At 34.8% G+C, this 21,249-nt stretch overlaps 1 protein-coding gene across 1 annotated transcript in view; it reads right to left on the bottom strand.

Annotated features, from left to right (window-relative positions):
- Window positions 1-21,249, bottom strand: part of LOC108686780 (lachesin-like) — a 70,736-nt gene that overhangs the window by 13,107 nt on the left and 36,380 nt on the right. Inside the window, exons 2-5 of the mRNA XM_018192245.1 lie at window positions 15,006-15,172; window positions 5,605-5,790; window positions 5,056-5,245; window positions 3,812-3,940 (exon numbers count right to left, since the gene is read on the bottom strand). Of these exons, the coding sequence (XP_018047734.1) occupies window positions 3,812-3,940; window positions 5,056-5,245; window positions 5,605-5,790; window positions 15,006-15,172 (672 nt within the window). The remainder of the gene's footprint in view (window positions 1-3,811; window positions 3,941-5,055; window positions 5,246-5,604; window positions 5,791-15,005; window positions 15,173-21,249) is intronic.

The raw sequence follows: 21,249 nt of genomic DNA, 5'->3' as shown, positions 1-21,249 counted from the left end.
CACACACACCCCCCCACACACACACACACACACACACACACACACACACACACACACACACACACACACACACACACACACACACACTTCGTGGATGGGAAACTTATGTGGGATCCATAAAAGACAAAATTTTCTCTCGTTTGGGTGCACAGAGAACTCAACGTTCGATAGTCCTGTGGTAATAAGATAACGCTCGATTTTTTTCTATGACGCTCGCACCACTTATACTACTCCAGTGTAATAGTTCTTTGTTAAGAAGCAGTGTTCGGATCGTGTCGAGACTCGACGGTGTTCCGTGTATTTCCCGCATTGCGATGCAGCTCGTCGCGTTGCTTTTCAAGTAGTCCTTCTTCTGTCCCTTCGTGTACAACCATATTTATCTAACGCGTAATTACGCGTCCGAGTTCCGTGGAAAAGTGGCAAACGGAGGAGGAAGGAAGTCGCGAGAGATGTAACGGAGAAGTTAAAACGTTGAGACTAAGTTAAAACCGGAGCGGACGGCGGGGTGTTTAAAGTTTCTGAGTAAAGTTCAGCTTGTCACATCTTGCGATGATTAGATCAGGGCTCAGTCTCTCTTTTTCGAGTCCTTAACTAAGGAGGAACTTCCATTCTGTTGTCGCGTGGATGCCGATGATGAGTGAACGTGAGTCGCAAGTACAATTTTATTTGGGAAAGTCTGGAAGCATTGTACTAACTATTTACGATTATCAATGTCTTTTCTGATGTTAAATGGTAGCTGCAGCAATAAGATTTATGGGCTCATCAAGTTTAATATATCTATATAATCTCGATTTTTGTAATATTATTTTATAGCACAAAATTTTTATTTATCGAGAATTTATGCTTAAATATAAAACGCTTAATATATAAAACCGTTCAAGACAATATGAGAAATATCGTTCATTTACAATAATCACATCAGAAAACAAAGACTTCCAAAAAATAAATTTAAATGTTTTGAATGATTACAATTATGGCATATTAATCTTAAAGTGCACAGTTTTGGTATAATAATTAATCGTAGAGAAATAAAATTATATTTTTTTCTTTACATTTTCATTTTTTTTCTATCGACTAAATATAGATATAAATATAATTGACTAAAAAAATGACATTTTTTGAATTATATTGTAGCAAATGAATAATATTATTAATATTATTATTATATGAAGTAATCTCAAGCACTATCTAGATTGATATAGTAAGCTTCACAATTAGCACATATGTCGACAAAGTAGCAATCGCGTAATTGCACGCAAACAGCGTTCGCCAACAATTTCGAATGTTCTTCCGCGTTTTCAAAGGAAGTTCAGCACTTTGTACTCGTATCACGCGATCGTTTAAAGCAATCGGCCGTCTGCCACGAACAGTTCCGTATTTCCGAATCAACTGAGAGCCCGCGCATTGCTATCCACAATATCCCACGCTGGTCGCGCGAATTTCGCGGACACGGTTTCGTCTATAGCGTATTTCAATGAAACTCGATTATCGCACGATTTTATCATCGTGCCCGAGGCCAGGTGCGAGATCGTGCACCGCAATAGAACGTAACTACGTACACATAGATACGTCCAATTTCCGCCGAGGAATTACCTCTCCTCTACCAGATTCTAAGACACGGTCAGGTCGGTCGTAACCGCGGCTTAACTTGCTATCGTCACACCACGCTTCTCCCACGATGAAACTACAACTTTCTTCTCATTTCTCTTTTACTATTACACTTTTTTAACGAGTGTACAATCTCTTGATGTATGGGAATTTTTCTTGTAATTATCGGATTTCTCCGTGTAAAGTATCCCCATCTTATTTGCCTGATTTTTATTCTCTTTTTTTATTTCCCTTAATGACCGTTGCGGTTTCACCAAATTGCAACAAATGGTTGTGTCCTAGTTTTATATATATAATTATATATACTTCTTATTGTCGTATTAACGTTTTTGTCGCGATAAAGTGTCCTTTGGAACTTAAATTTTGTTTTGTTACAAGCTGAGAAGATGAAACACTCTTGTTTCGTTTTATTTCATTCTTTGAAATATTATCGCTCGATTGCTTCGATTCAAGAAAAAACTTTATCTTTTATATTATGAGAGGTAAATAATTAATTCAATAATGAAATCTATATTGAATTTACGACATTTCTTCGACATAGCATGTTTTTGCGCTCGCCTTCCTCTACCCTCATCTTCGCGCATTTGAACGGAATCTTATTGCGCACATCGCGCCTTCTCGCTAAATCTTCGAAAGAGATGAGGGGGAGGGGGGGGGGGGGGGGGGGGGGAGGGGAGGAGTATGAACGTGGGTGCGTTGTACCGTCGTCCCGAGTGTAATTTTATTATCTCATGCTCCTTTCCAACACCCCATCTCACCCTGTGAAATCTTTCCTTCACCCTCGTCGCTAGGCGCATTACGCGCCTGTTATTTAAGCAGTATTTTACCTTCGGTCTTTTTCTCTCTTTCCTTTTCCATTCCTAGCCTAGTGGTCTTCGTCATTCTCCGTCTTCGGCTTTTACGTAGAAGAGGTTTCTCCTCGGTCTCACTCTCGTCTTTGCTACGGTAAAATTATGCAAGGGAAAGCGACGATGGCTATCTCATCGTACAAGCGACGCTTTTCTTCGTCGTTGCTGCGGCGCCTTGTATTCCCTCCGAGACGCCTCTTTCGTTTTACACCGAGAAGTGTGTCTCGCGTGGATAAGGCTACTGTCGGTAGTTCGCGGACTTTACACCTTCTGGGCGATTGCTCAAGGAAACGCCCTGGTGTCGTGAGGCTATACGAGCGGTAAAAAAACGAATTTTGTCACATTTTTTTCTCGTGAACACGCTTATCTTACTTTCTTCCTATGAACGTGTGACGATCAAAGTGCGATTAATGCTAGTATCAATAAATCACGAATCAAATTTCAGAATTTTTATTATCCTGACTCAAAAAAATTTCGAGGCAAATTTCGTCTCTTATATAATTAATAATAATTTAAATATTTATTTTATATTTAATTTATTTTATCAATTATCAATTTAGAATATTACGTAGAGTTACTTTATTCTATTAATGTTTAATTGTACTCGTATAAATATATGAACGTAGAAATTGAATTTAAGATAGAAATGAAAATAAAGTTAAAATATTCCATAAAACTTGTTATTGTAAGAAATAATTTTTTCTTAAATATTCAACATATTTTATATTCACATATGTATATTTGATCATTTTAATGAATAGAATATTCTGTAAGATGATGCTAGCCATTTATGCAAATTATAATTATAGTATATAATTAAAGATTAGTGAAAAGCTGATATTCCATGAAATATATATGTGACTTGTTGGACAAAGAAACGGATTTATAAATTTTAATGGCGAAAGATTTTTATGCAGCTTGTAACGAAGCGTCCGTTTTATAAATTTTGATGTATTCTTTCTGTTAGATTACGCAGAGAAATTGCACAGTTTCGCCTTTCTGTTATTTCTCACTTAACAGCATTAAAGAATTGAAAGTTTTAGCAAGTCTTGCTTCGACGTTATTCGTCTTTTACTCACAATGAGACAATTATATAAGAAATTTTATGTAAATATTTCCACGACAAATTGACTTCAAATTGGTTAAGAGATCTACTCTTAATAGAGATAAAAGTACAATAGTGTGTATGTAAATATTACTTTGAATGTAATATAAATAAATTGATTAAATGATGATATATATTTTAAAACGTATATCGCAAAAATATTGGTAAAACAAATGTCGGAACATATATTCATGACTAAAAAAAATGTCTTTTGTGGCGAAGATATTCAAGTAAAACAGTATGTACTTACAATGCACGTGCAGCATCATTCGTTTGCTGACTGACGGAGGCACTCCATTGCTGGCGATGCACAGGTAGGCGCCCATCTCGCCCCTCGTTACTTTCGACAAAGTCAGCACTTCGCCCTCTGCACTGGGTACTGCAATATGCAAACACGAGGGGCAGTTTCAGAAGTTAGCTCGTTACGTAATCAAAGTGTGCAACATTAATACCCGATCGACTTAACAGATTAACTAGTATAGACACGTAAATGTCCACGTCGAAATTCGCTATTATCGCACATTAAATTTATTTTTGATATGATCTATTATAATTATTATTTAATCTTTTGGGGATTGGAGTTCTCTAACAAAATAATTTATAGAAGCTCATTCGGGGTCATTGAATTCGATTCTGACCCCAAAATTCTAAAATTACATAAGATTTCAAAGAAATCATCTGATTATCATGAAACTGTTTTCGGAGATTCTTGATATCACTGAGTTCAAATGTAACCTAAAAACATCGAATTTCAAGGAATTTCATCAAAGATAATAGTTTTAATGAAGAAAGATCTATCCAGTGTTACAGTGCTCAAAATTAGAGTTCGAAAGTCAGTTTAGAAAATCAATACTGTTTGCGCAACACTGCACTAATGAGTTCCAAACAAAGCGAAACTAGAAACTTGATGTTACTTTGCAATTAAAAATTCCCTAAAACTGAGTTTTATAATAATCAAATTATGTTTCAAAATTTACGTTAAATTTTGAATCTATTACTTTGAATTTTTTATTTTTGACTTCAGATTTGAATAAAGTATTATCAAATTACTTCAAAGACTAAGTTTCACACAAATCAAGCGGGTTTATAAAACAAAAGAGAATGATTCCAAATGGGATCACTAAGTTAATAAAAGATTAACTATAGCGTTAAATACAAGTTAATTTTGTAAATGAAGATATATTAGTCAGCTAATAATACATATTTCAACGTATTTATCTCAGAATTATCGACTACAATTCTGGAATTTAAAATTAGCTTATCAAAGACGAAACATAATTCTCTAAATTAATTTATTTATATGTACCGGATGTACTAGTGACCTAATTGCAATTAAATTCCAATCTTCGTTGCTCGTAAATTATTCTGGTGGGAACAGTTTTAATTGCGTCGACAAATTCGCCGAAGAAAGCTTTTGGTATTGTATGTCACTATATTGTTCCCAAAGGAGAAGTAAGCGATTGACTGGCGCGAAATAAAACTTGGAAACCTTACTTTTTGTCTTGCCAGGACCGGAACGCGAAATGATTTCGGCGCCGTCTTCTCGCTTCCATACGATGTCAGGCTTGGGATAACCGCGCGCTTTGCACACCAGCTTCGCGGCACCTCCCTCGGGAACCATCATGTCGTTCGAGGTTTCCTCTGAGATGATGTCTGGCGGTATTACCACCTCCAAAAACGCGCTCTGCGAATGCGGAGGAGATAAATTATAGCGTACCTGCGTGTGTATATGCGTGTAGAGCGAAGAGAGAATATGGAGTGCTACGAAATATACAACGAAACCACCAACCGGATTAAAGCGGAGAACTCCGAGTCTGAAGTCGCAATTATAAATCAGTGAACTTGAAGTAATTTCGCGTTACAGAAACACTCTATTCGCTCGATAATTCCGTGATAATCATTAATTATTACATATCTCTGTGCACTTGTAATATAATTTTTGAAAAAGATGTGTGCGCACACGCGCGCGCATGTGGAAATTATTCTTCGAGAAATAAGTTATTTGTAAAAGTCGCATTTTATATGTAAAGAAATACTGCGTACCTGGCTCTTCATGGGATCCGTGTTGACCTGGCACATATAAATTCCGCGATCTTCCCGACGTGCACTGCGAATGTTCAACGTCCACGTGTTGTAGTCGCTGTGGGTCACCGACAGACGGGCGTTGTTCGTGATCACGTGCTCATGAATCGCTAAGATCGCCTTGGTGTCTGCTTTAATCCACGCCACCTGGCCTCACAAACCCATTTCTTAGAGACCGATTCGGAACCATTTCCCCGCCTTCCCAAAGCCTACCTAATCTTATCGCCGTGCGTAACTCATTAATTAGCTATTTCTTGTTGTCGCGGAATCTAACTAGAATCTACCGCGAGAGATATTTCGTGAAAGTGCTATTAAGTCACATTTTTTTATAGCTTCCATAACCTATACTTTAATCAATTCTTTCGGTATCTATCAGATATCATACTAGAAATATTAGAATAAAATTTCGAAAAGTATTTCTTTTTATTTCGATATAATTAAAATAAAAGTTTTTAATCTTTTAGACGGCATTTCTTGTCATTAAAAGATAACTTTTTTACTGTTGCTAAAACTGACTAATTCTAATTTTTGTAAGTGAAGAATCTATTGATGTCTATATTAATACGTATATCAATGTATAATCTTTTTGACAAGCGAAAGTACTATATTTCAATTTCTATAATACATATATTTCCATTTTTAGTTCTTAAATATAATTTATTTCACAGATCTCGAATTTACCTCCGAATTTATCTGGAATTTAATTTCAAAATGAACATTACAAATTTACAGTACTCAGTTGCCCCTAAAGAGTTAATGTAAAAATGAGCACAAGGAACGTTTAATATGCCTTAATATGCCGAATATAAATACCGAAAGAGTTAATTACTAAGTAAAATTCTAGAGTTACTTCGTTCATTGATGTTGAAGAAGAATCCAACTTTCTATTAACCTAAAGCACTTTCCTATCGCTTTTCTCGGCTTTCCCTCTACGTCAGTTACTCTTGAAATATTCGACAGTACAATCATAAACTTTCTGTCGCGATTCGCGAAATATGAACTCGATTACGATAACGTCTGCGAGACTTTGTGTAGAAAGAGAGATATAAACACGGGACGCTTTCTACTCGCGAATGAATGAAATATTCGTATACATCGCCTCGAAGGCAGGCATCAAAAGCCGGTATATTCTACGGAGGAATCTTCTCTTTATGGCGAAGTCTGCGCTACGGCTTCTCCGCCACATCCCTCGACTGAAAACTGTACCGTTGCGCGCCGCGACGGTCTGCCACTGTGTAAATATGAAGAATTCCGCGAGCAAGAACACGATAACCCATAGAACGTAACTTTTCAGAAAAATAAAAAAAGATAGCCACGAGAGATAACGGTTTAGTAGCAAAGTTCAGGTGTTTTACTCTCACAGGATATAACATTATGTTTACATCAAAAACTCGAGTGAGTTTCATTGAATATAAAAATAGTAAATAGGATAGAAATAAATGTCGACCAAACACACATATTTCGCCTGTGATCTTGCCATATTGGTATAATTTATTACAAGTTCTTCACGCTTTCGTGAATGTTCCGCAAGTTATATTACTTCTGAAGTAACTATCGTGACTGTTCCGAATGTGGGTTACCGCGCGCTTTCGCGATCCTTCGTATCATCAACGCTAAATTGAACTCTCATCGGTTATTGCAGTTCGTTCCAAGCCGCTGATATACGCCATTAATTAAACCCATTTTTTACGGATTAAAATCAATGAAAAAAAGGGGGGAAGAGAGGTTGGGCGGAGAAAGGGGTGTGAAAATGCAATCGTGTCTGGTTAACACATATTAATCGTCATTCTGCTTCACATTCTGCCCAAAGCTATCCTGAAAGAGGAAACTGCAGTGTGGCGTATCACGAATATTCATCCTCCTCCCATCTCCTGCTCTCTGCCTTATTCGCCTCCCTCTGCACAGATATTATTGGCATGAAATTGAACCTGTACCATGTCGAATATCTGACCTCACATCGCTCTGAAAGGCTATCTATCAACCGACAAAGGAGTTCCGCGGTTCTTATCGATAACCCGCGAACGGAGTGTATAGAGAGCGGACGTGGAGGGCGAAGAGAGGACAACTACGGGGGCGGTTGGGATGCGAGAGGGTGCGAGTGTTTGGTAGTGACGGCCTTGTGAGTGCCTCCACTTATAATATATTATGCCGGAGTATAAGCACGATCCTATTCTCCCTTTCGGTGCGCCTTGCGACGTTCCAAGGGGATGAGGGGTGGTAAAGCTCCTCTCGCATCCCAAAGAGGGGAATGAAAAAGTCGCCGCGACCGACAGATGCTTGCGACTCTCAAACATTTATGTCATATTGCCGTCAATTCATTTTCCTGATGATTAATTGTTGTGGACTGAAATGGAAGAAGAAAGGAAAAAAGAGAAAGCTGAAAACATTCTTGTGTGCGGAACAATGTACATGTATTTTAAGCTTTTCGAAATTAAAATGTCAAAAATACGCTTTAGAAATGAATAAAACATAAGAGATAAAAAATGAAATTTGTGAAACTTATAAAATTTATGATGTTTAATGTCTATGGGAGCCGCTTCCCCCCCCCCTCCCCCCTCCCATAGATAACATTAAATATGTTATCTAGTTATCTAGAAATATTTAGGTTATTTAGAAATATCAATATAACAATATGAAACTGAAAAAAATTATTTTTTAGTCAAATTATTGTCAAATAAAGATGATCAGCAAATAATTTCTTCGTGAAGCTTTTCGCAAAACTCTGTAACAGATTTTTCATGAATATGCGATATGAAAATCGCTTTCAGAAGTGAAAGAACGTATCCATAGCAACGCGAGTCGGATAGTATCGTGCGAGCAACTACGGCGGCAACTCGAAGGCGTGCACAATACGTCGCTTCGTATCCGAAAGTTGAAACTCGCAAACCGAGCGATCTCGCGATCCTGCTGTGCCCCCAAAAAGAAAAATTCTGTACACCAAAACGAAAACCGTCATTTTTCCCTTTCCCTCTTTAGGACACGCAGCATCGTGCACATGTCTTTTCGAGCAAAAATGGGTCAGTCGAATTTGCAGCACAATGAAGGAAGCAAAGGATTTAAAGTAGGGAGGAAGATGGGAGAGGACAACCGAGATCTTAAAGGGCACGTCGTGCCTTGTATGGAAACGAGCCTCTATCTTAATGCAAAAACGTCCTCTTTATCTAATGCAGTTTCCTCCCAGAATAGATACTGTCGGCTTACGATTTTCCTCCCTCTTCCTTCTTCAGGCCTCCGATCTTCGTGGACCTTTAAGAAGGAGAAACCGCGAAGGAATCCAGTGATAACGGAACAGACGGATAGATAGACGTAAAGAGAGATTCGGGGATGAGAGAGCGACGGCGAGAGGATGGGTTAACTTTCCTAGTCCGATATAATATCGCGTTACGTACACCTACTACCCCTTCCCCCGGCCTTTGGCTTCACGTTCCCTCCATTCTCGGTCCTCTTTCATATGCAAAACTATCGTCGGCGCTCCATTGTGGCGCATTGTGGGATCGGGAGCCTCGGTCCAGTCTACTACACCTCGTTTATTTCCTGCCGTTCTCCTCCGCGCCTCTTCAGAATCCCTCATCACAGCTCACCTAACTCTTCATCCTTTCTCATCTTTCGCGTTTTATTCGTAGCTTTCCAATGCCGTCACTCACTTACATAGCGCGACTTCTTATTTTCTTGAGTTTCGACCGACAAAGTACGATTGTTCCCTTTTTTAGCGGCGTATAGTATATATAAATGGATAAATTTGCTAATTAAAAGTTTCGTGGCTCCCCTCCTCCTTCTTGCTTCCCATCCTAACGCTCACTGTTGGATAACTCGGTTGGAGTTATCTCCTTGCTTTCTACATCTTCTTCAATATCATGTCTTTGCTGTTGAAGATCGAAATACTATAGTATTATTTTGTTATTAATTAGTTTTGTACGTGTGATTATTTTTTCTTTTCGCACTCCTTTCTTACCCATTCTCATCCTTCGATAATTTTTTCAAGATGTTTTTCTTTATCATGACATTTATTTGTACCTTCAGTCCGTGAAAAGGAAAATTTTTCTTTGTATTTGGAACTTTAAAAATATGTATATATTATATAATATTAATAATATGTATTCAAATTTAGCGTTAAATTTAAAAAAAATAATTTGTAGCTACTTAAAGAAAGTATTGATTCGAGAATGTTAACCTTACATACAAACACTGCAATCTTAGATCTATTTTTACAATTTATTTTATTTCTGCACAATATTTAACAATTAAAATAAAAAAGAAAATAAGTGGAAAAGAACAAAATTGTCCAATAAAATTTTTCTAAATTAAATTATTCTGAAATTCATAGTGAAGTATTAGCATGGCAGTCATAATTTGAGAGCGTGTTCTGTATATTTATAAACGTAATTGTTAATTGTATGTATATTGCTTGTTTCATCGCGGATGTGCGCGAAATTTGAGCGCAGTGTCCAAGAACACGATAACGGCGGGTTAAATGTTAGATTTTATGGCAGAGCACAACGCCGAGCGTCGCGGCGCGGCATGGTACGGCATGGCACGGTACGGCACGCTCAACGGTACAACGAAACGCACTCATCCGCGTAGCCGCGTGCGCGGAATTCAAACGATTAACCGATCCACGTGACACGCACGTTTCGGACGAGATTACTCGTTCTAGCGTACGCTCCACGAACGTACCGGGTGATACGAATAAAAGCGTTGGTCTTGTTTGCATTTTGTGTAAGAGCGCATCGAATACGCTATAAACTGGACCCAGATGAAGCAAACAAGCGCGAACAAGCGCGAATAGACCACTCACTTCGATAAGTATTGGCGATGCTGCTCTCACTAAAGTGAGAACACTATTCATTTACGTTTGTTTGCACCTCGTCTACTTGATCTGGATCCGGCTTGAGATTACTCGCCTCGGGAGTAACGCAATCGATGTAAATGAATGAAGAAAATCGTACATTTAACATTAAATATCCGACGAGAATGTTTACAAAATTTATTTGTGCAAACATAATTTCTAAATCTTTGGTTACGCTTGTTATTCTCGATTAATTTTTCCTACTCTTAACTTTATTAATTGACAACACATCCTAGGATATAGAAGACATTTATGCATAACCTTGATACAATCAAAACTCGTACGAAAAGAGAAAGATATTCATTAGTCTCTAACTGAATCGCTAAAATTGATTGCTGTTGCTGCCGACCTATCATCACCGATCTAAACTCTATAATATTAAGTTACATATCTCCTTTATCTCTCTAATTTATAGATTACTGTTAAAAACATGCTCATGCAACCTCGTATACTCTCCGTTATCATATATTCATGCATCATTGGCATGCCTCTCGCATATAGACAGGAATTCAGTGACACGCTAAGAACAATACGTATCCAGCACGTCTCGTTCCTCGGATTCGGCAATTACTCAGGGCGCATAACACGTCCGAACAATGTGCATCTCAATCCTTCTCCAATGCAGCTTGCACCATATTTCATTTCGCACGAACATTCAAATCTCAAGTGCGTTTTATGCATTGTAAACAGACACATGTGCAAATAGAAATTGTGCATTCGTGAATAAGCCAATGTGGACCTGAATGTTTTCGTATCGGAGGGGCAAGGCACGGAACGTTTATCGTGATGTCGATTTTGGGAAATTAGTGCAATGACAAATATAAATAATTGTAATTTGCTTGAAATGAGAAAGAGTCGTTACGTCGGATAAAGAATCGAGATATATTCTGAAATGACAAGATGTTTGAATGAAAATTATATTGTATTTCTTTGGCACGAATGTGTTCGAAGCTGGAAGTAATTGCGCCTGACGCTTATAGTTATTAATTTTATCTGTCATGCCCATCATTCTTGTTTTGAAATATTCTTCGAAACTTCTCGTCTCCAGATTTCCAAATATGCTTTTATCCAACGAGGCAACAGAATCTACTCTTTTTTAAATATAAATTGTAAAGTATTGCGTATTAAAGCAAGTAAGCTAAGATTATCATAAAATTATATATCTTCAAAAACGCTATTATAAATCACTGTAATTAAAGACATAACAACAATTAATATATAACAAAATCTGAGTTTGTAAGTTATACAAGATTGTTGTGTACAAAATATTTCAGTTATTTTTTGCGATATATGATTCACTGTTGCATTCGTTAATTGTCAATCATTTAAAGCAAAGGCAGATGCTGTTGCCTAGGGCCAATCGCCGAACTACCTCGGTTTCCCAGCGGGTGCGATTAAGCATCGAAGCTTAAATCTAACAAGCGGAAAAGCCGAATACTAGGTCTTAACACCTTCGCTATAGGCTCGGGCTCGCACTGGTCGATCCGCAAGATTTGCTTAGAGCATAGGGCATACAGTTGTAAGCAGTGCACTCATTGCGCGTTTAATGTTAATTTGGACGTTATCGTTCTGCCAGTTTCTATTCAAGACGAGGAATGAAATTCAATTCGACAAAGAATCCGCTAATCGTCTTCTACAGCTCTTTTGTCTTGCAAGAAAAGTTATAGGAATAAGAAGAAGAAATGAAATTTTTTTATCAATACATACGTTAGCTTCAAATGTAAATAAAGATCACTCTGACGAAAATATGATATTTGTAGTATAGATATTTATTTACCAATTGCTTTATGTGGCTGATAATCGTATGGAGCGATTCTGTTAATGATCAAGAGCTACGAATTAATCAATTGAATTAATGGCACATGAGCTGATCGATCGCGATGATAAATTATGCATGAACATATCTCCCAGATTTTATCATTATGCACGATGTATACAGGCGAAATGTTTCTTTTGCAATAATTACGCGATTATCGTATTTTCTGGTGTTTTTTTCAGTTTGCGAATGATGGAAAGTGGTAAATATGTTGTTAAAATCACGATAATCGAAATTGTTCAGATTTTCAAAGATGACAAAGGAGGGTGATTTAATATTAATATTAACGAAATGTACACTTTGTATTTTAATAAGAAAATTTTATCGGTTAGAATTTTATTTTTTTTAGACAATAGATGTTATTTCAGTTTTAAAAAAATATTTCACATGTTACAGAAAAACAATTTTCTATTTTTATACAAAAATAAAATTGAAATATAACACATTTTCTGTTGTAAATAATTTCCTAAAAATTTTTAATTATTTATTACAACTAATAAAGTAAGAATAAATAGAAAAAAGAAGCTTTACCTATTTTATGAAATGAACAATCAGGGTATTATTATTTTCAATCTAAAGTGTTCTCTGAAATATTTTTAGTTGCGAGATTTATGAAAGATTTGTGAAAGATTGACGAAAGTAATCACGAATCTCTACGAAGCAAAATTTCCCTCTCGCTCATAGATTTCTATACGTTTAATAATGTAGAAGAACAAAGAAAAGAAATAATGAAACCGTCGCGATGATCCTTATTAGGGAGGAACGTAAACTTCCGCGTGGAGGATTGTCCGACCGTGTTAAAAGAAAGAAGTTGAAACGCGGGCGAGCCGGAAGTAATCGCATTTTCCAACAAGTTATAAACTCTGACAGTGCCAAGTTTAATTAAAACCTACGACGGTCGCGCGCACGGCGCCAAAATTTCTTTCCCCGGCGAGAGGTCTCCGTGGAGATGAGAGGAAGGGAAACCTCGGCTATCGGGAAGTTATCGGTTCAACAAGTGGAGCCGTAAAGCGCTTAATACGCCACATCGGCGATATGTTCCCGTGTGAAATCAATTTCGCTACATATAGCGGCACTGTGTGCCGGCCTTGATCAATCTTCCTTCCATTGCTGGGATCGCGCTATTACCGGGAAGTGTAAAGTGAAACTTACGCAATTACACGCGGTTCTAAGCTCTCTACAAGGTGTTCCGAAAAAAGTGCAAATAACATCATACAAGCAATCCGTTTAAAAATAACGAGTCAGAAAAAGTTATTAAAAATTTCATATAAAATTGAATTGAGATTAAAACATCTGTATATCAGAAATCTGTGTATCAGAATATTTATTAAATAATTATTATTACTTGATGTGATACATTTCGTTATCCAATTTAAAGTTTTTGCTGCGATAACTTTATTAAATTATTTTATCGACACTTGATAAAATTGATAATTATATTCAACTGAAAAAAATTAATGTGTGTTATTATTTTTACGAAAATGATTTTCCAATTTTTTGAAACTTCCTGACTGTTGGTAAACAGAAAATTAAATGTGAGAGAACTACTCAAACATCAATTTTCTGCGTTGAAATAAATTCTAAGTAATAATAAATATTTTAACATATATATATATATTTTAATAAAATCAATGCACACTGCTTGTGATCATATCTCGGACGTCCACTGGGAGAAACCGAAGAAATTTTTGCGCCAGTAATATTGGACGTGGTCTTTTGGAAAGCATGACTCCATGGAAATAGGAGTGGGCAATGTGCCCGAAAGCCATTGTCAAAAAAAAAACAATAGCTGCAACGATAGATCGGCTTTTTTGTATCCATTCATCCTCTCGCGATTCGAATTCTTTTCAGAGAAAGGACAAAGGTGGAGATCGATAGATCGATCCGAATAAATTTCATCTTGGCTATGCGACGCGTTAATATTGATAACACCGATCTCGATAAACGTTCGATCTACTTTGCGTTTCAAATCACTCTAGAACATTAGGGAGAAGATGCCATCTTAAAATATGAAACGCGAGCGTATTTCGCGATAACTACAGCTCCAACATTTTAGTTGCGGCAACTCGCGATGCATAATCCAACGACGCGAACAAAACGGGGAAGCCATTATTACGATGCATCTTGTTTAATAAAGATTAGATGTATATAATTATTGGTTATAATAACGCGAATAACAATACGCATTCTTTCAACGCGTGAAGGCGCGATCATTAACCATTTAGTGAATAATTTCGCATGAAAGAATCCTTTCTCTTTCTCTCTCTCTCTCTCTTTCTTTTTCTCTCTCTTCGGTGTGAATTGTCGGTATTTCTCAGACGAAGTGAACGAAGAGAATGAGACAGGAGGAACGTGAAGAGACTATGAAACTTCGGTTGCTGCGTCGTAGTCGAGCAGTGCCTGTATACGGACTGATAGATGAAAATGGATGTCGTACAGAGAGATGGTTAGTGATGGTGGCTGCTCTGGCGACTGTGGTAGTATATATACTTTATATATATATATATATATATTTCTCATTTTTCATAGCTGGCGGTAGTGCAGTTAAATGCAGTGCTGTGAAGTGCAGGCACGCGCGCATATAGGTAGTATAGTGCAGTAGTAGTAGTAGTGACAGTAGTAGAGTTAGTAGTAGTAGGTAGTAGTAGATAAGGTAGTAGTCCATTACAGGCGGACACAGGTTAATGGTAAAATAGTTACCCGGGCGTTACCCTTGACGTTGCCAGAGTGATCTCCGCTCGCGGAGGAGGAAGGACTCACCCGGTATCCACCGAGGTTGTTCACCACGCAGGTGAAGGTAGCGTCTCGACCTTGCGGGATCGTTACGTTCTCCAGCGGGTAAGCGAAGTCTGGCTCTAGCCCCGTCACTGAAACAAACAATAATAATCGCGCGCTAATTCAATACGATTCTCATTCTCCATTTCATTCTGCTTTATCGTTGGAAGTTTCGCTTGAGCAAATAATTCTTTAGAAAGAAAGTATTGATTCTAAGATTTAAGGATGTCACGGTGACAGATCGAAAAATATAGTTGTCTTTAGCGTTTGCAATTGTGCTGTTAAGGAATCATTTTAAAGATAAATGAGACGGTTTTATTATATATTTTACTAAAAAATTAATATTTTTTTAGCTCTTTGTTTCTTTAAATATAGATGTTGTTTGCGATGTAAATTTAGTTTGTATCGAATTAAATTGTCAAAATACATGATTAACAACTTAATTGCTATAAAAACAATTATATTTTTCCTTCCAGCACCGTCCCCTCTCCTTTAAGATTTAAGAGTTTATTAGATAGATTAGAGATAATCGGAGGAGAAAAGGCGTTTAACATAATATTTATATTTAAAAAAGAGCATTGTGAGTTTTATTTAAACATAGTATCATTTAAACATATTGCATATTAAGATCGGTTAGTCAATTTTCGTCAGAGTAAATTGGAAAGTCGCAGTAGTTTCGTAAAAATATCCCGAGGCTTTTACCACGATACGCACTGGATATGCAGGATATTTTATGTCGTGTTATATATTCATGGAAAAAAACGGGCCTTTGTAGAAAGTTTGGCGTTATGGGCATCCAGCTATCTCATAACAGAAACTATCGTGCACTATGCGCGAATGCCTAAGTACCGGTGGATTTTTTGCGAAATGCTCAAAAGTGATAAACGAGTCAGCGACGAAACATTCCAAGCAATTTTCTCACATTTCCGAGATGTCTATAAATTCTAAAAATATATTTGTCTCAGTATTGTTGTTACCTGCATTATTTTATTAACGTAACAATATTTGCGCACAATGTAGCGATAATGAAATGATAAAAAGATATGATATTAGCAGTGATAAAATAACTCGTTTGAGAGAAATTTAAGAGCTCAAGCATATCTCTATATACTCCACATATATAGAAATCACTGTTAACATATTCAGCGGCGGGACTAAATTAATTTGTGGAATTTAAATAGTTTGTTAATGGGATCCCATTGCGGTGCATGTATTTCGCAGGCTGTAACAATCCGAATCGACAACATTTAGCCGGTTTACGATGTAAAAGTAATCAACGTGGAATTAACACCTGTCGCTCGTGAAATAGTTTCCCGGCGAACTTTATCTCGGAACCTATATTTTGCAAATAAACGATACAGTGAAATTGCCGGAAATGTCGCTCGTTTGGTGTGAAATAGTATGTCATTCTTTTTTTTAATATTTTCTGCCTACAAGATCTATATTTTTACTTCAATATGTGGCGTAAAGATACACTTTTCTATTAACCGTACAAAACAAAAGTAGATATGTTTTATCATCTATTATTTTCATTTAGGATTAAATATTAATAGCCTGCTGTTACAAATACGTAATATTAATAAATATATACATATAAATTATGTATATATTTATTTTGATAATTTTATAATGTTTTGTTGCACAATTAGTACATTATTAACTATCAAATAAATAATATATAATACGTATTTAATCGTGAACGTGTTTTATTCATGTAAACAAATATAACAATATAATATCTCATGCAGTAAGATTCGAGAATTTCCAAATTGCGACAGTAGTGAAGGCAATACAGGAAATTGGTAAGCTATGTGATGGAAATTCTATCGACTATATTTTTTCTCGCCGTGGTCGGACAATCACTGCTATAGCAGGATTTAATATTGGAAACTGAATTCCTGTTACTTTTAACACTTACCTTTGTGAACGAATTTGCACATTTTATCGTAGCATTCCGCGATTTAATAACTATAGCTTCAATCTATGTGATCTTTCTTGTGAACCGATATTTCAATCAATATAAAAACGTACTCTACATAGTTTTAAGTTGTTAAAAAATAAAGCTTTATAAGCGATAAACGTAATTGTCGTAGTATCCCATTTTATTATTATAATATTTAATATTTATCAAGAAAATACATGGAAGAACAATTTTGCCAAAGTATCTAAAAATTTAACTAGATACAGATCTGAAAATAATTTTATTAGGCTATAAAAATAATTATATAAAAAATGCTCAAACTGGTTATTAGAATGTCAAAACTTTTTGCAGCATTACTCATCATGCCTGAGATTCGTACATAATTATTTTGCTCCAATAAATTTTCCAATAAATTTTCAGATCTATATTTACCTAAATATCTAGATCCTCAAAACCGATCTCTCTCTGTATAAAGATATTTCGAAGGTATAATATTTGCAACATTATAATCATGACATTATAATCATGACATTCACTCTCTTGTGATTGGTACTACATTTTTACGTATTATGTATTATATTTAATATATTTTAATATAGTTTTATTTTTTTATGTAGAGCGCCTGCAGCCTTTGTTCGGTTTGCAAAAGAAAATATTACACATTGTAATGTATCATATGGCCATTATGTAATTGCAATTGCGATGCGGAAGAGGTACTTCGAGACAAAGAGAGATTCAATATGATGCTCGTGTCTGGTGAACGATACAAAGAAACTGACTTACGAGAAAAGTTCGTCCGCCTCTAGCGCGAGAAGAACTTCTGCGTATTGAATTTAAATTCGCGGCTGGCAGCAGCAGCAGTAGCAATAGTAGCTAGTATCATCTAATGTAACTCGGTTATGTGAATTTTATGAGGCCAAATGGAAGGTAGGAAAAACGCGTTTTATGAAAGCCGCTGATCGATTTATCTGACATTCCCGCGATGACAGACGCGACTAAAAATGGTTCCGCGATCTTCGCGCTTCGGAAATGCTTCGACATCTTTACAATGCGTAATACTGCAGTATCCTATAGAAAAATTATCTTCCCTTCATAACACAAGATATTATAGGTATCTATCAATTTTTATAAATGCGTGACAGTCACAAAGCAGCAATGCGGACAGTTATCAATAAATATATTGCTTTCTATTTAAATCAATATGTCACTTTAAAAGGTCAGTCGATTAAAAATGTTATTTCTCGATATTATCGGCAATCGTTTATAAATCATAAATTAACGTACTTTTAAAAAAAAATTTAAAACATGATATTTCATTCTGTATAAAACGATAGCTCGTTAGCAAAATGCGAAACAGATATTTGTTTCCGTGGCTGTTGAAAACCGACCATTGAAATACTCCAGTGAATAAAATGCTCTTCCTATAAACTATCGCGAACTATTTGCATTGCCACTGCATTGCGACGCTAATATAATTGGTTACGCAGATATGTGCGCTATAATTTATCGCAATTGCGACAACGTGAGATGCCACGCTCTAAGGAAAATAGCTTTTCCTTCAGAAGATGAGAGGAAGTTGAATTTTACGGTCGCGGTATGTGACGAAGATGTAGGACATATCGCGGCATGCCGCGAGAAGTCGGCAATTTTGTTGACTGAATTTTACGAGTTATTTAAAGAGTGATGTATATACATAAACACTAAGTAAGCCATTTGTAAAATATATTGCGAAATTTCTGTTCGCTAAATGTCAATGACTGAATAAATTGAAACAAACAGAATTTACTGACATGCCATTACCAATAAATATTATGACGCCATTTCCGAATATGTTTATGAAAAGTTTTCTTTCTCTCTCTTTTATTTTAAAATTGAAATATTCAAATTTCATATTTTTATTTATTATAATATTTATGATATCTAATGTCAATTTATATGCAAAAAATATTTTTTTTCTATTTTATAAATTATGTTATTAATTTTTTGTATCTTATATTTTGACACAGATGCAAAATATAAAAAATATAATGTTATATTTAAAAATATTAACGTAACATAAGAAGGTGATTATAGCAGAGTTTTAGCGATTTTAATTCTCTGGATATTAATTGGAATCTTAAATTTTTTATTAATAAAAATATATTGAAAAATCAGTAAATTTCAAGACATACATAACAAAATTTTGATATAATACAATTTCTTATATATAAATAATATATATTGATTTCTAGAACATTGCAATTATTATAATTCTTTTTTATTTTAATATAAAAATTTGTACAATTGATTTTAATAACACTAATAATATCTAAAACGATTAATTAAATGTAATTTTAAAATATAATAACGTTAATGGCGTCAACTTTGTTTTGATTCGAAAATGAAAATTAATTTATTATTATACATTATTTTTTCAAATATTTTTAATGATAATTTTTAATGATAATTTAATCTCTCATTATCCTATTTCATTAAAATTGCTTTATATTTTACTTTATCCGTTAAAAAATTTGAAAAAAAGATTAATCCGAAAAAAAACGTTAATATCGCATACATTTCTTTTTTTGTAAGAAGATAACTTTAATCTTGTTATTTTAATGTATGTTGAGTTTACTATGTAACGTGTATAACAGTTCGTTTGTCATAACTAGTTTAAATTACAAGAAACGAAATATACAATGAAATTTATTTTCTACATTAAACTTCTGTGAAACTCCTGTTGGGATCTTGGTGTTTGCGTTGTTATGACACGTATTACACGTACGCAAAGCCAAGTATATGTATCATTTGTATGATGAGACTTGAGCGGGCAATTCTCTTTCATGTTTATTATTTTTTAAGACGCGATCATAGCAAGTACTAATAAAGACATCAAGCCTGATAATTCTCTATTAATAATTAGGGATAATTTGTTTTATACTCTTTGTAGCTGTTTTATAGGTATCTATCTGATATATGGTATTGAAGTCTCGATTTTTACGGCGCAAAAAATGTGCTATTACAAACATTACACGATTATTGTCCGCGAATAATTATTAATAATTATTAATAATTAACAATCAATAACTCGTGATCACACACACACACACACACACACACACACACACACACACACACACACACACACACACACAAAATTGACTTACTTTTAATTGATAAATATCTCCTAAATGTATGGAGGCGATTTATTGGAATAAATATTTTACAGTTTATTATTCATTTAAAACAGAAATGATAAGGAATAAAAATTTTAAACTATTATTTATAATAACAATTTTCTTAAAGATATTTAATTAAATATAATTTTTGCATCGCTCTTTGAATTGAGATATGGCTTTTTTTTTTTTTTTCTTTTTTAAAAAAACAAAAAAATTAAAACAAGCCATATCTCAATTCAAAGAGCGATGCAAAAATTATATTTAATTAAATATAATTTTTGCATCGCTCTTTGAATTGAGATATGGCTTGTTTTAATTTTTGTGTTTTGAAAAGTGTAAAATATCATACAATAAATTATAAATCAGAACAAATAATTCAAATAGCGAAAAATCGTGATTTATATTGTACCGTTTTAATACATGTTAACAATATACACAATAATTTACAACTCATTAATACAAATATTAATAATATTTAATATATTAATTTCTAGTATTTCGTGAGATCTCAAAATGTATTTGCAATATAGGAGATGCATTTGATTGTTTATTTTCATAAAATCCCTTGTGTTTTAATTAGTTATTTAATTGACTTTATTAATCGTATTATGCAGTATTACGGTGAAAGTATTCTAATTATGAGCAGATGCGTGGTCATAATTAATCATATTTTTGTGAGTTTGTGTTATATGAGTGCTATGAAAAAAATAAAGAAAAAAAATAATGAAACAAAAGAGGAAAAAGAAGAGTTTTAAGGAGATATCGGGAAATAGCGGAGCAATCACGAGATAAGTAATCTATTTCATTTGCAAATCAATTATTTACAATTATTTTATGCGAATGATAATTATTTGAAATATTAATTATTAGAAGCGCGCTATAATTTGTACATATTTTACAGTTCAACGCGTACTTTATGTTGCTGCTGCACCACGTATCGGTAAATGACAAATCATATTTTATTTCAATTTGAGATCATGAATTTGTAAAAATTGTTTGTCAAACAGTTATTTGCCATATAAGATCTATAATACATTATAGATGCAAATGTATGTATTAAATTAAAACACAAAGACACATTACAGATAAA

Source organism: Atta colombica, unplaced genomic scaffold (genome assembly GCF_001594045.1).
Source record: "Atta colombica isolate Treedump-2 unplaced genomic scaffold, Acol1.0 scaffold189, whole genome shotgun sequence".
Taxonomy (NCBI): Eukaryota; Metazoa; Arthropoda; class Insecta; order Hymenoptera; family Formicidae; genus Atta; species Atta colombica.
Note: the sequence above shows the minus strand (reverse complement) of the source record. Positions and strands in the feature narration are given on the sequence as shown.